We start from the raw sequence: 16,004 nt of genomic DNA on the forward strand, positions 1-16,004 counted from the left end.
AAACACAACATTTAAGATTAGAATTTTATATCAAACCAATAAAAACATTTTAAAACAGGAATGTTTAATACCTGCTTAAAGCTTGTTTTTTAATCTGACAAATGAGCTTCACCAAAATGTATATTCAAACTTAGTGAATATGGTTGTCTGATCTGAAACTCAAGCTTATCCTAAGCCAGACTCAACATATTTTAACGTTTTCGTTTAAACTTTGGTGTCGCTGCATCACTTTTCCTTTGTTTTCTTCACTATTTATTAATTTCAGCTTCTGCGTCAGAGATGTTGGAGCACTGTGAACAACGTTACTTTGAACATTTCTTATGGCTCCGTTACTCCCTACGATTTAATTTAATATGAAAGTTACCATTACTGAAAAGAAATATTTAAAATAACTGAAAAAAACTCATTTTTACATATTTGTAAAAAGGATAGAATAGAGAGGAGAATTATCTTTTTTTTTACTTGTAGGCGTTTCTCTGTTACCGGGCAGAACGGCCTTTATCTCCCACTTGTCATTGGGCGGCTCAGCGTCTCCCTGGAGGAGCAGGAGGAAGTAACTGGGGAAGGGAAGCATTTGTTCCCCCACTGCAATAAAAAAAAGAAAGCTTTGTCTTGATTTACTAACATTTTCACTTCATATGTTTTAATAAAATATATTATCAAGTCATAATCAACTGCACTTTAATTGGCTTTGATGCTGAGGACATCAAAAGAAAAGTCGCAAAGTTTTTTTTTTTTCTTTTCACGTACTTCTGACTTCCTGTTAGTTTTTCTTTAACCTCTCACCTCCGTTCCTCCTTCCACATTCCGACGAGGACTGAACCGAGTCTGGCTCGTTTTATAACAACATCCAGAGATGATTAAAATGCGATGAGCGTGTTAGTCTCACACCTGAGAGTCACGCTTCTAACACAGCAACCCGAGAAAAAGGGATTTACAACTTTGCAGAGATGGGTGAAACTCACATTTTATCACCTTAATGGCGACTTGGTATGAGGTAGAAATGAGTTGGACATGGTAGCTGCAGAAAACCATCAATAAGTGCTCACCTTATAAAAAAAACCCGATTGATTTTAGTAATTTAATGTGGGTTTAAAAACCAGCTTATTTACTTATCGCACCATGGAGACAGTACTCTCAAACAGCAAGTTTTGTTATATTCCTTTGTGATGAATAACCAAATTAATTGCTAGTGAGAAATCTTCATTTTAAATTCATTTGGCTAACCTAAAAGTGCTGGAGCACAATGTGATTACAACCAGCCAGAGACAGAAAACAGGACTTCACTGTGCACAGCTGAACAAACAGCAGAAAACAATGTCAAGCATTTCTTCCCAAGCAAAAGGAAACCAAGGACCGACTACTGAGTGCTGGAGTAACATGGACAGAGGTAGAAGGAAGGAAGACCCAAACACAGGACGCTGGGGAAACAAAAAATATGGAAAAACACTAAAAAGTCTAAGAGAGTTAAAAAACAAAACAACTAATCTTCACTGCAGAGTGAGGAATTGATTAAAAGTAATTTATAACGTGGATTAGTTGTATTTGCTGGTGTGATTATTTCAGAAAGTTCTGATCTGCAGAGTAAAACCCTCTGAAAAGAGGCTGGACTTTAGAAAGGGCTTCAAGTTTTGAGGGCGTCCCAAATATTTAGAATGTTTTTGTAATGAATCCATGTTCACCACTGGACCTTCTATAAAACTCAAAGGCTCATATGAAGTTTGTTGTTTAGGTATTGCTACATTTTTATTAACACATACAAAAGTCAAACATTGGAAGATTCTGAGCTTGTTTCAGTACGTCTGTTTGGTACCGACATGGAGCCGTCTCACATGGGCCGTTTTAAAGGGGTGGCGTTATGTCAAATTGACTTTTTTGAGCTATACATCTTGTAATGTTCTTCCCTCATCAAAAACATACCTGGAGAGTTGCTTTGATTATTTCATGCATGTTGGAGAAATATTTGAAATATACCACAGCAACCATTAAGCTGTACAAAACACCTGGGTAAAAACATTAAAGGGTTAATAGAGGAGCCATGTTGTACTGACTTCCTGGAGGCGGGGCTTCAGGAGTTTTTAAAGAGACAGAGGCCCCAATTCAAGGCGTTACATTACAGAGTTAAATGTCTTTCCCTTTTCTTAAAGGGGCAGTGTTATGCATCTTCCACAAAAAGTAATAATTTTGTTTGCATGAAACTGATTTCACATTACTTTCATTTCAGAAAGATAATGACAAACAAGCTCAATTTGGCATCTCGTAAAGAGCGAAACCTTGTGTTAGAGAGTGAGAGCCGGTCTCCTGAGTGCAGGTCCAAAGTTTGGCAGTGAGTCCAGGACATGACATGAGTGCTGGGTTCTTTGGTCCAGTGGCTGAGGAGTGACAGGAGATCTGGAGGAATAACTGAGTGAAGACCTTCGTCTCATCAGTCACGTTCCACTCCAGGACATTTTTACACAGAACAACAGAGTTTATCTGGAGCTATTTTTGTTGTTGTTTGGATTTTTGACATCAAATAAAATACAATATTGTGATATTTTTGCATTGAGATAAACTTTTCAATAGATATTTTATAACTCGCCAGTCTGATTGATTTAGAACTTAATTGAATTGCGGTACATGTAGTTGCATTTGAATCTGAACCCAAACATGTTGGTTGTATTGGAATGAAGCCGAGGAGATAAATGTACACCTTCGGGACCATGGGATGATAACATTTATTCATTCATATACATCTCTGCACTTCCATGCATTTAACATATACAAAGCAATAACAAAGCATGTCAATAATTATTGTTGTAGTATCACTTAATGAAATTCAAGTTACTTAAACCAAGCAGCCAGATTATATGAAACCAGCTTTGTAAAACAGATCGCTGGTGTAGTATGTGTGTAGTATGTTATGTGTTAACATACTACACATCTCACAACCGTATTTCCAACACATAAAAACTGTACTGCACCCTCATCACCACAAAAACACTAAATCTAACCAAGTGTTTTTGTTTGTACTGCAAATACCTCAGAACATTTGAAATGAGACAAAACTAACTAACAAGTGAATTTTCAGCAAGGTATAGGAGCTTGTTTTAAGACAATTCCTTCATCCTGATGAAAAATTAATAGTTCCACTAACAAGACATTGTTTCCATGTTGTAAGAGAAATAGTTTACCTGTTAGTTAGCATCCAGAGAGGACTCACTCATGAAAACTCCACGCAGGAAGACCAAGCTGGGGGTTCGAACCAAGGATCCTCGTGATGCGTCGCCACCAAACCCCCTGAAATACAAAGGTTCATACCCAAATTATATGGCGCAGTTGAGTACTTTGAAATTAATTTGCACCTACAAGCCTTTAGGTGCAAATTCACCTAGAGGTGTGTAGGTGAAATTGCGCCTACCCACACACAGGTGAGTAATTACAGTGCTGTAAAAATGAACAATTTTCAGATCTGTTCATTTTCAGCTGGAGTAGGTCTGGAGTTTTGATGTATCCCCATATCATGATACTGCCACCACCACATTTTCTTTTTAATGAAAGCTGTATTCGAGCTAATGTGCAAAGCTAAGACTGTTCAATAAACAAATGTTTTAAATTTTATGGTCAATACACTTCTAATAGAAGGGTAGTTTTCACATTTCAGTCTTTAATAAAGTTAGTAGACCCCTACCAGTCACACCTGGGAAACCATCAAATGATGGTTGTACTGCAGCAAATTGCCTACAATGAAGGAAATATTTAATAAAATTATGCAAGACAAGACGTCGCAGTGTGTGGAGAGAGAGAAAAAAAAACGTAGTTCACTGCCAGGAACGGAGGTATTTGTCCATTTTGGTCCCTGTAAAGCCCCACTTGGCCCAGTGATGGAACAGAGAAAGCTAGCGTCTGCCACAGGCTTGTCGGCCTGCGGCCCCGAGCGAACAGGAGGCTAAATTTAGCCTTTAATCACCCAACAAATTCACACTCAGTCCACACCACAAATACCTCAGGCCCTCTTTATGTATTTCAGGAGCATGATGAATTTGTTTCTCTGAGGTCTGACCTCTGGCTCGTGAAAAGACGGCCATTTGTTGGACGGAAACTTTTATGAGTCGGGACAAAGCTCTTCATGTCTCCGCAACGTTTTCTTTTCTCAGACGTTCGGCGTAAAAAGGAATTTAAGTCGCTCTTGACGTGTTACAAACACAAACATCAGTGTCTTTTATTGGGATGTTGAGTGATAGACCACATGAAGCAGCACATAGCTGACCCCTTTGTCTAGATAGTGAATCAAAAAGTGGAAGTTTGAGACTTGGAAAGAGGCTCACCTTCAAGAAAACAACAAGGCAACGCTACAAAACGGCCCAGTCAAAGTCCAGACTTGAAAATTAATCTTCACAGAGGATCTCTATCTAATCTGACTAAGTATGAGCTACTTTAAAAAGAAGAATGTGCAGAAATGTCATACACTAATATATATATAGAAAAATTATATATATATAATTTTTTTATTTATTTTTTTGCAAAATTGGTAGAGACATACGCAAAACAATTGCAGCTGGAATTCATGGTTCCCTCAAAACAAACAACTATGAATAATTTTTTTCTACTTAAACATGCTCCAATTGCAAATCATCCCAATAATATATTTAAAATTTTGTGGTTCTAACCACATTTTTGCAAAACATTATACTTTTAAAAGCGCAAATAACAAAAGCACATGCAAATAACATTTGTTCCGTTTCTTTTTGTTATTGCCAAAATAAACAAAAAAGTAATTTAAAAAATTTATTATGTTCTTCTCAAATGTGCTCTAATTGCATAAAATCCCAATAAAATATTTTTAACGTTGTACCTTTAAAGGTTATTCACTCTAAACAAATGAAGAAAGCAACAAAGTGTTTAGCTTATAACAGACAAATAGATACCAGCATAAGATTTCTTTTATTACAAAAGACAGTTTTTTGAGTAAATAACTGCACCTTTGCGTAGCACCCTTAACAGTTTCCCAAACAACAATTAAACTTTATGCAAAGATGTTAAACAAAACAACACTGATACTGGCACACGAATCGGGTCTTTAAAGCTGATGTTCTGTTTGGTTCAGTCTGACCTCCTTCAGAAACAATCTGCTGGAAAAAGCAGTGACTCATTAAATAAACCAATAAAGTCTGACATTTTGTGGCATGAAGTAGGTAAACAGTTACTCTGTCATGCTCTGTCTTTTAGGATAAATAAATAAAACAGGTCATGCTTTAAGGTTTGTTGCTGCTATTAATATGCCTCTCTTCTCTTACTGCCTTTAAATGATGTAATGTTGCAGCATTTGCTCGCTGTGGGGAGGCTTGTTTTCACTCACTGCTCACACAGCGAGGTGGGGCCTTACATGGCGCGAATTAGTGTTATTACGAGTGTGAAGGACTCGTATGGACGTACGATGACCCACCCGAGAGCAGAAAACTCACAACTCCGAATTCACGACTTACCTTGTTCTCCCATCTCACATTTTGTATTTCATTTGGAGCCACTCATCGGGGTTTCTCTACGGAAAATTAAAGATAATTCTTTTCGACCTTTGCTTTTTATAGTTTGCCGAAACGTCTCCGTAACGACAAGCCCGCGCAGCTGCGCGCGCAACTCTGCTCGTAAATCGAACACGCTCGCTCGTAAACCGGAAGACGGCCAGGCCAGGTCGAGTCTGGAGCTGGACGCGGATCACAGTCCGCTGCTGCACGAGCTCAACATGACGATTTGTTGCTCCGCTTGTTGCTGCAGAGCTTCACTTTCAAGTCGGCACTGCTCTGTGGAGAATCTGCTCCAGAACGATAACTGGGAGCTTATTGGAGTCTAATATGAGTCTACTTGTTATATGCTAGAAATTAGGCAGTGTACTTGAAGTTTACGTTTTCTAAACCATATTTTATGTACGTAGTGTTAGGTAAGGTAATTTTATTTATATAGCACATTTTTAGCAACAAGGCAATTGCATGTGCTTTAAATGAGTTGGAGGAAATACAAAAAAAAGAAAAGCAAGAAAAAATAAAAGTATAGAACTACATATTGGTTCCTCACATTTAATAATAAGATTGTATAAACTAGTAAGGGTTCCGCTGGATCCTTGATCTGATAAAACTAGTTGTTGGTTCTCCATGTTTGATTATATAAACGTTGGAGGTAATGAGTTGTTTCTCTAGATTAGAGTTTCTCTGTGTTCTACGTTTGCTCCAATTCCTGCTCTGGGTTGAGTAAACCAGTAAGAGTTGATACTTTTACTGGACTTTTGATGCAAGCTTTAATGTAATGTTGCATTAAAAGTGTCATTATTTACCCATTGTCACGTAATGACACGACTCCTTCGTGTTTATAACAGGTGTCAGTCTTACACAGCACACACCTTCAAATAAAGTGTTACTAAATAAAGTATTAGTTCTGTTATAAGAAGATAAAATCTACTCTCACATTCACTTTCCAGGAACTTTTACTTCATTTTTAGAGGGGGGGGGGGAAATCATTTTAATTTACTTAAGTTTGCATTCGGTTCAGAATATTCATTGAAAGCAATGCTTTGACTTTTTTCTTTTAGGACAATTTGTCTGACCCCGTTTTTCAAGACTAAATTCAGGAAGGAACAACCAAGTTGTCAGCCAGAGATCATCTTAGAAAAAAAGAAAGTCTGCATGTGGTCTGAACCACAGCTCCTACAGAGGCATAAGCAGCAGTTCTTTATTATTTAATCATTAAATGGCGACATTAGTTCATATCATGTGATTCAGAGAGGATTCGTTGCACATTAGAGACCCTAATCGCCGCCTATAGTCTCGCCCCCGGCCCTCGCCCACACGACCCTGCTGAGTGCAGCGCTTTCTTTGTGCCCCCTGAAAGAGCTGGGGATTGAGCCCAAACAAAAAAAAAAAGTAAAAAAAAAAAAAAAAAACACAAGGGTGAAAATTTTTTTTTACACCCTGCCTGCTCCCTCGCAGGCCGAGGCCGGTGTGGGCACACAGGGCTGCTTTAGCTCCGGATCAATGGGTCAAATTATTGGAGCCTAGCCAACTCCGAGAGCACAGAAAGGAAAAAGCTGGCCTCTTCAAATGCTCGGGTTGTGCAACGGCGTTTTGCCCCTGTGACCGCCTACCTTCAGCAGCAATGAGGAATTGCTTGGCTCCATGGAGGGCGAGGCCGGGGCGGCGGTTGGGGAGTGCGCAGGGTTTTGGGAGGGTCGCCTTACGTCAGTCGCTGCAAACGGCGCTCTGGTCCCGACGTGGACACAGCGGTTTGTCCGGTGATGGCTCATGACGGTTGCTACAGTTTGACAAGCTGGATGCTGTTATTGTGCATTATTACAAGGAGTTTAGGAAAATACTCCCGTTTCTGGAGGGGAGTGGTCAACAGCGGGGGTTTAGCACCTCCTAGTGGGAGAAATGAGAAAGTGCCCTTTGGTTTTCAAAAGGAGAGGAAACGTTTTCTTTATTGCAAACGAGGCAAAGGACTGTTGTTTCACACCTAATAAGCGTTTATTTCCCATTTAATTTATTTGATAAATATATGTATCAAATAATATGTCTTGTTTCTGTGAGGTGAGCTGTTACTTCTGTTGGCGTTTCAATTAACCACGGCAACATAAGTAGCGGAAAAACTACGCCCCAAAACCACATTCACGTCAATGGAGTCCAGTCGTGACAATTCCTGAAAATAGACCGTTTTTGAGGATTTGCTGCGCCATCGTTTTACCTCGAACTTCCTGTTGTTCTGACGTTTCTGCTGCAGAAAGCTGGACCAGAACTTTCCTTCGTCCACAGGATCCAGAGTTCTGCAGTGAAAGAGACTTTTCAATCATTTTCACATTTGTTTTGTGTAAATGCTGCCTTGTAACCTTCTGATTTTAATTCTTAGGCTTTTTTTTTTAAACAATTTCTCCACAGCACGACAGCTGAAATAAAAGAAAACGATAGAAGGAAGCGTCCAGCAGTCGTGCTGTGGAGAAATTGTCTGCTTAAAAAAAAAAAAAAAAAGCCTAAGAATTAAAATCAGAAGGTTGCAAAGCAGCATTTACACAAAACAAATCCGAAAATAATTTTGCTCTATGTGGTTATCTTGAGGTGCAAAGCAGCTTCATAAATTTGACTGGGAGCCAGTCAGAAACATAATGAATATTTCCAGAGGTCACGAAATGTCAACCAATCCCCCGCCCCCACTTTTGCAAAATCAAACAAAATTGGGGTCCAGTTCTGCTACGTCTGTGCTGTTTTTGTTTTGAAGATATTCATGAAAGCTTAAAGGTCAAAAGGTCAACCAGGCCCTCTCCCTCACATAACCCAAATCAAACGAAATTGGTATTGAAAGTTTGTGCGACTAAGATATTAATGAAAAAAGTTTCCAAAGGTCAACAGAAGGCAACCAGTACCCCAGTCTGTCTCTGTGGTTGACCTTTTCAAAGTAAAAAAGTATCACAACTGTAGTTGATGGACATCAGTATGGTTTGATTTCATAAATGTGGGTGGTATCATTGACCTTTCCTGACCTCTGGAAACTTTATTAATATCTTTAAACACCATAAATAAATAACGGCATAAACCAAACATTTCAGCTGGACCAAGCATTAGACGCCAATTTTGTTGGAGTTGAAGATGTTAGTATTTGACAGTTGGATGTTTAACTTGGTTTTCGTGGTGCTGCAGACGATGGCCGATGTTACAACACAAGAAACTACAAATGAAAAGATTCAAGCCTCCTGAGACGGTCCAACCTCTTCTTGCTCAGCAGCTTGAGAAGTTGGACGAGGCTCTTAAAGATGGAGGAAGGGTTACGTACCGTGACCCGGAGCCTGGTCACCCCCGGTTCTGGCAGCGACAGGCCTCTTCTACTGTGTCATCTTCCAGATAACACTCACTGTTTCAGTTGCGTCCGTCCAGCACCTTGTGAAAATGGGACACAATAGCCTAGAATAGCGGTTCTCAACGTGGGCGGTACCGCCCCCCCAGGGGGCGTTCAGAGGACGACAGGGGGCGCTGGCGGACATTTTTACTAAAGGGGGGCGCTGGGATGCCTTTGGGGGGCGTTTAGTCGAAGGTAAACTTTACACCATAAATGCACAACAATACCAGTTTAGACTTTGAGCAACTTGGTAAAACTGTATTGTGTAACATTAAAACATGCTTGGCTGCAACTGTATCGATGGCAGCTCTTCTTCTATTCAGTGTTTGTTAGCTTCTGTTAGCTTCTTGGCGCAGCTCCACTCTCCTGCTACTGGTAGCTAAAATCACGATACCCTCACTGTGTATCCCTCTGAAAAATGAACCCATTTAAATAAAGAAATCCCTCCATGGGTGATACCACGATAGAGAGCGTTCATTTTATAGCGTTAACACTGGTGCTGTAAGTGGTCCGGTATGAAACGGGGGTGACAGAACAACACAGCACTTTTAAATTTCAATAATCAGAATGCAGAAATTGTTTCCGTTGTTTTAAAAGGTTTATGTCAGCTGCCTTTTCCCCATCGATACGCTTCCCGACCGCCCTGCACCTTCGGGGCTTAAAAAAAAAAGACGCGCACATTGTGCAAAACTCTGAAACAGGAGAAGCGGGACATAAAATGGAGCGACGAGCTAGATGTGAATTATGGCATAAAAACAGAGAATTCGACGCTGAACAGTGAAAAATCACATGATGTGAAACACATGACGATTAGGCGTCGCAGCAGGTGATGAGTGAAGATTAGTGATGGTCAATAAATGATAAAATAAATCTAACAGGAAAGAAACTAAAGTGGACATAGCAATAAACCGAGAGAGGATAAAACTAATCAAAGGAAACTAAATGGAAATGAATGAAGAACAAAATGCAAGAAGAAACTAAGAAGCTAAAGTAAATAGAGAAATAAACTGGTATGGCAAGACCTTTTGAGCAATAATTAATACAGAGGACTGTGTGGCAAGAAATAGACACTATTACCAGATAAAAGGTAAAATATTGTTGAAATGTCATGGGTTTGTTGAGACCACATCTAGTACTGAGAATAAATATATCTTGCAGACCATAACAGTAAAGAACTGATCACTTATTTATGTTTTTAGATTTGATACATTTATTTCTTCAATATTATTTTTCATGTCAGTGTTAATGTCATGAGGCTGATGACACCTTGACACTTTCAATTTGACTTATTAGGATTTGATTAAGAACCAGATTTGTTCTTTGTAATTTCTGTCCAGTAAAACTATTAATCTATAATCAATAGACAGGTCTATATAAATATATAATCCATGTTTCTGTCTCGTATTTGTAAGGCATTAAAAGAACCTGGAACTTTTGTTTTTCCACTGAAAGCTCTGGTTTGCACAATAAATGCCATGTGGGTGAAATTTTATAGATGGTACTCTGATGTCCCATTTTCCTGAAGGCAGCACAGAGCTGCACCACCAAAATGACAAACACTGAAGGGAAGAAGAGCTATGATTAATGTAGTTACAGTTCTATCCATGTTTTAATGTTGCAGAGCTCAGTCATTTTGCAAATAGTTCAGTTTAAACTGGCATGTTGTACAACTTTTATCTGGTCATTTTGTGGAATATTTAACACCTAGAAAATGGCACAAAATAGGAATATTTTTTCCACTCTGATTGGCTGCTGATAGGCCTACCAACTTTAACTTGAATGTTCATTGCATTTTTTGTAGACACCTGTGAAAATCATTTCTATCCCCATGACTTTTTTGTTCTCTGGGAAATTATCTTGATAAATACAGAAACAAGCATAAAAATAAAAACATCTACAATAGTGATAGTAGTAATAAAAAAATAATGGTCAGTGCAAAGTAGCCTGCAAATTCTTTGGTGGGGGGGGGGAGAGAGAGACCTGGATAAAGGCTGGGGGGACGCTGGGGCCAAAAAAGGTTGAGAAACACTGGCCTAGAAGGTCAAAACATAACAAAGAGGACCCCCTCTTCGTCCTCTCTGCCTGTGGAGGAGTTCACAGTCCCCTGGATGTTTGAGAAGCAATTCATTCTTAAACTTTGTAAATTATTTACTCAGAACATTTTTCCTAAATTATTTATTTTCATTAACTTTTAAAGCAACATCAGCAGTCAAACTTTAGAGTCTAAATTACTACAATTACACACATGTGGAAATAAAAACTAATTTTCACTCAAATGTGCCCCAAAGACGCAAACCAACTTCAATGAATTTAAAAAGGAACTTGTGCTCCCAACCAAAACTAAAAGTTAAAAAGTGATAAGTAAGCAGACGCCTGAAACAGCATCACAAACAAGTCTGGTTAGAAAAAAGGAAATCATTTATTAAACATAACCGTATTGGCAGAACAGCCCATACACATAGCATCGGATTCAGGTCACAATCACTCACTTTCACTATATACAGATAGGCACATTCACATTAGGCATTAAAGCCAGCCACAGCGTGTACTGTAGGGCCAAACCAGTGGCAGGTTTGGTTGTTGCCTCTCAGTTCAGCAAGGAAAAAACAAAAATAATAATAAATCAGTCTGGTTAAATGGTTTCCTCTGAAAATTTGAATGTTTGGATTTTTAAGCTGCATGGAGCCACCTGACCAATAATCTCCCTGGGGAATACACCGCCATAGTGTGTGTGTGTTCACTGCAGATCCAGACCTCTAAACACAATCTGTTCTTCGGAGAACGTCACGGTCCGAGGGAAGCAGCGACTGGGAATACGCACACAAGGCAAGTCTGACGTAACAGGAGAAACAGCCTGAAGTCTGAGAGTTTTAGCTCCACAAACAAAACAAAAAAAACCTTTAAGAGACAAGTAGAAAAAAAAACAAAACGGTCTAACTCGACTGTTTTGAATAAAAAATATTCAATGAATAATTTGCTACAACAAAAAAGTTTTTACTTTGCAGTACTAGACGTCTATTAAAAAAAAATAAAAAAAATAAAAAGTCAGGAAAATGGGAGACTTGGAAAGAAGTGCTCCGTACTCAAACTATCCTCCTCCTTCATGCTTCACGGGATCCTTCACCACCGCAGGACAGACAGCAGCAACTAATGAGTGACAACAAGGTGAAAAAGAAAAGCCGCAAAATCCCAACACATTAACAAAAATAAGGAATAAATAAGTTTTAGAGACACTTTTAATCCTGCAAGTTTGCAAGCTGCAGTTTTTTCCTGTGTTGACGATGCGCGAGATAACCAACCTGAATCGGACGCGTTTATGACACACAGTCTGGGTTCGGTACTCTGGTAATGCTACATCACACGAGTGAGGGTGAACCAATAGAGACACAGCATGTTGGAAGGTAGACCCGCCTCCTGAACCGCAGGCGGTCCGATCTGTCCTGGGATCGGCGCTCTGCTGCGTTCAGGTGGCGTTGGGAGGCAAGTTAAGGCAGCCTAGTCGATGCAGAGGCTATACAACTTTAAAAAAAACAAACAAAAAAAAAAACACAAACAAGAAGACTTTGTAACACCACCTTTAAAGAGTGTGCAGAAACCTGAAGTGAAACAACACATGATAGAACATCACATTGTTGATTTTCAAGCATTCGTGTCCTCAAAGTCATCCTGACGACTTGGTTTCTTTCTTTTTACCTGGGAAAAAAAAAAACTTAACTGATTTCTAAAGACCTTTCTCAAGAATGTCTTAAAGTCATTCTTGAAAATGTCTTTTTCCCCAAGAAAAAGACATTTTTCTTGGGAAAAATGTAGACAGTAGCTCTTTGTCCAAGCGTCAACGCAAGTCGATCGCTACAGAAAACGCCGTTCAGTTGGCCTTGTGTTAGCGATGCTAGTTTGAGCAAATGCTTTTACTCCCTTCGCTTTTCACAGACGAGTTTAGCCAATTGGACATTCTGAAGTTAAGATAATTTAATTAAATTTAAACTAAAAAATCTGGCTCTGATATTTAAATTCGGCATTTCTGAGTTTCTCGTGGCGTCGATTTTGACCGTCTATCGCGATGTGCAAATCTGGTTTCCTCTTCTGTTGATAATTAAACCAGTCCCCTTGTACAGTTTAAGAGAACCACGGACAGAATATTAGAGATGCACCAAGAAATTGTCTGGTTGCTGGAATAACAGGCCGATTTCACTCATTCATCGACTCTAAACCAGCCGGAAGCTAACAATCCATTCTTTTCCCCGTCAGTAAACGCACCACATAAAAACCAAGCAGCTCTTTTCTGTGGAAGCTGCTACAGAATGACATAGTACGGCTTTATTTAAAAAGAAAAGTAGTCAGAGGAAGCGCAAAGGATGTTTGAAGGTTCTAGAAAACATTCCAGGTGTTCATTTTTTTTAGCAATGCTAACAGGAAGCTAAAGGTGTTGCAGTTTTATCCTTTTAAAGAGGATTGTAGCAGCTCAAGCAGAAAATTAAACCTACCTAAAGTAGGTTTAAAATGTCAACTATTAATTTTCTATTTGTTTTCAAACGGTGGAATGTTTTGACCCCGGAGCTGTGTAACGTTGACTGCTCTCTCCCTCACACGGTGTGACGTCACCTCTGCTCCTTGTATAAATAATTGATGACAGAAGACATCTTGTTTGCTCACGTCAACTATAAATGAGAAAACAATTCAATGAAAACATACAGGCCTTTTCTCTCAGATGTTAATGTGGAGAATTAAATTATTTTGAATGCACTGTGTAATATTAAAAAAAATTATTTTGTCTTTTGAGATGGTGCATATTGCATGTTCAATATAGAAAATAAAATAAATAGGCAATAGTCAATCTTTTTAAAAGGGTTTTTAGTTTATAGATGCATCAGACCCAAAAGCTTTAAATGTAGATATTAAGTGATGGAGAGCACAAGCTGTGTAACTTTGGCCTGATTTCTTTATTAGACATTTTACTATAAATTTGGTGTCAAGAAGTAGAAATAAAAAAAGAAATGTTTTTAATAATGGATTTTAAAGAAATGACTAAAACTGGTATCAGGTTATTACTTTCCAAAATTGGACATCAGAAACTGGCCACGAAATATCTGATCGGTGCATCTCTAATATAAATAAAACTATCTCTGAGCGCTGGATACAGCATACTGTGCATGTGTTGGCATAATAATCACAACAAATCGCTGTCTGTGTAATGGTGAACCAACAAGATGTTATTCTCTCAAGTGGAGTTCTAGCATGAATGCATTAACAGTAAACCAAGTGGGATTGAAAAACTCAGAATTTGATGTTCTCCTTTGCATAAAACCGTTTGGAGAACGCCGACCCGCTCCCCTCACAGCGTTATCACGAAGGAACCAAAATTCAAACAAATTTGTTTCAGAATCGAGAAAATTAAACTCAGATATGCAAAGCGGACTGATGTTTGTAACTAAACTAGACTCGTAACTTGCTGAAGTAAGAGATTGACATTTAAACAAAAGGATGGCGTTTCCCCCGTGGGGTCAGGCTGCGGTACTTTTTGCTTTACTTTCTCCATCTGGTGAGAGTGAAAAGGACGCGAATGTGATGAGGGATTTCCTGGTTTCTTAGAGTGGCGGCCTGAGGAGGGGACGACTGAGATATTCCTGTGTTTGAGCTGCTGGCCTGAGAACTAAAATCTGCATGTTTTGGAAACAACATCCTGATATCCCTTCACATCCACACCGTCCGTTTAACCTTTTTTCCCCCTCTTTTTTTGGGGTGTTTGAAGGTAAGAACGAGCTTCGGCTCACTTCACTCGTCTCGGTTCACCTACGTGGCCGTCATTTTCCTCTAAAACAAAAACAAAAAAACAAACAAACAAACAAACAAACAAATCAAAGGCTTCAACCTCCGACTTCCTGTTTGAGGCAGAAGCCTAGGCCGCTGTAAGCTTCCTCTGCTCGCCATGGGCGTCCCTCACCAGGAGGAAACAGTAAGTCACCGGAGTCGGTGAAGAGACGAGGAAAAGAGACGGGTGAAGGGGACAACGCACAACTAGATTACCCCCCCGAATGCTCTCGTCGGGTTTCTGAGCGGGAGTCCGAAAGCGGGTACTACTCTCCTGCGGCTCCTTCGCCGCGCTCCTCCTCGTCTTCCTCTTCCTCCCGGAGTGGCTTGTCTGTGTAAATGTCTCTGGCCAGGAGGACTCTGGTCAGGAGGCTTTCAAGGATCTGACGCTCCAGCGGAGTGGAGCTGAACCAGACGGGGTCGCCGGAGCTGCAGGCCGGGTCCGGTTGGACGTAGAAGACGTCGAGGCGCTCCCATAGCAAAGGCGGACTGGACAGGAGGGAGAAACGGAGGAGGAGAGAAGACAAAATGGGGTGGGAGGATGAAGGAAGGAAGGATTAGGGTAGAAGTGAAGAAAGAGACATTAGAGGACGACAAAACAAATCTAGTCTAAAAGAAACTCTAAATGAAGCCACACTTTCAGTCCTCATCTTTGACCAGTCAACATAAAGTTCAGGATGTGAACAGCAAAGAGTTTTAATCACAGGACTGACCAAGTTTTATTGGACTCCATGTTTGTTTGATCAGATTTTTTAAGGCTATTTCTGTCCGTTTTAAACCGGGGCTCTCAAACAGCATGAGTTACCGTCCGGGGGCCCCTCTTTGCAGACAGGCGAAGCTAAGAAAATATCAACTTTTAGAAAGTTTTCACATTTTTATTCTGTATTTTCAATACTTATTACATTGGTTTAGCATAAATACCATCTAAAACCATAAATTTGACCAGCAGTCAATCAGAATGTCAAATAACATTCAGTTATTTTAACATATTTTATAGTAATTATTAAAATATATATAAGATTATAATTTTTTGTTATCCTCTGCTTAAAATTGTATTAGATTATTTTTATTGTTTCATTTATTTTTTCTAATTTTTCCTCAAGTTTTCTGAGTCCTTTACTTTGAAAAACGATAAAATGAGATTATATTACATCCTTTATATTTTTCATATTTCTGTAAATACTGTGATATTGAATTTTTACACAATCATATCAAAGGGATCTGATGCTCATAAATCAACACAAACACTTTTCTATTTTAACTTTAAATCTCAGGTAAGTGATTTAAATGGGATTTTGATTTTTTATGCTGCAGCTAAAATGCATAACTACAAGAATAATCAA

At 39.2% G+C, this 16,004-nt stretch overlaps 1 protein-coding gene and 1 long non-coding RNA gene across 5 annotated transcripts in view; both read right to left on the bottom strand.

Annotated features, from left to right (window-relative positions):
* LOC103478164 (uncharacterized) overlaps positions 1-6,421 on the bottom strand; it is a 38,145-nt gene extending 31,724 nt beyond the window's left edge. Inside the window, exons 1-3 of one of the 4 annotated variants that reach the window (XR_535746.2) lie at positions 5,466-6,421; positions 3,174-3,279; positions 463-585 (exon numbers count right to left, since the gene is read on the bottom strand). This is a non-coding gene — a long non-coding RNA (uncharacterized LOC103478164). The remainder of the gene's footprint in view (positions 1-462; positions 586-3,173; positions 3,280-5,465) is intronic. The other 3 variants (XR_014084967.1, XR_535748.2, XR_535751.2) reach the window with 3 other exon arrangements.
* Positions 6,422-11,253: 4,832 nt separating this feature from the next.
* zmym2 (zinc finger, MYM-type 2) overlaps positions 11,254-16,004 on the bottom strand; it is a 37,625-nt gene continuing 32,874 nt past the window's right edge. The window contains exon 25 of the mRNA XM_008431806.3: positions 11,254-15,150. Coding sequence (XP_008430028.1) covers positions 14,928-15,150 — 223 coding nt within the window. The 3' untranslated portion in view covers positions 11,254-14,927. The remainder of the gene's footprint in view (positions 15,151-16,004) is intronic.

The sequence above is a fragment of the Poecilia reticulata genome, chromosome 2 (assembly GCF_904066995.2).
Source record: "Poecilia reticulata chromosome 2, P_reticulata-male-v2, whole genome shotgun sequence".
Taxonomy (NCBI): Eukaryota; Metazoa; Chordata; class Actinopteri; order Cyprinodontiformes; family Poeciliidae; genus Poecilia; species Poecilia reticulata.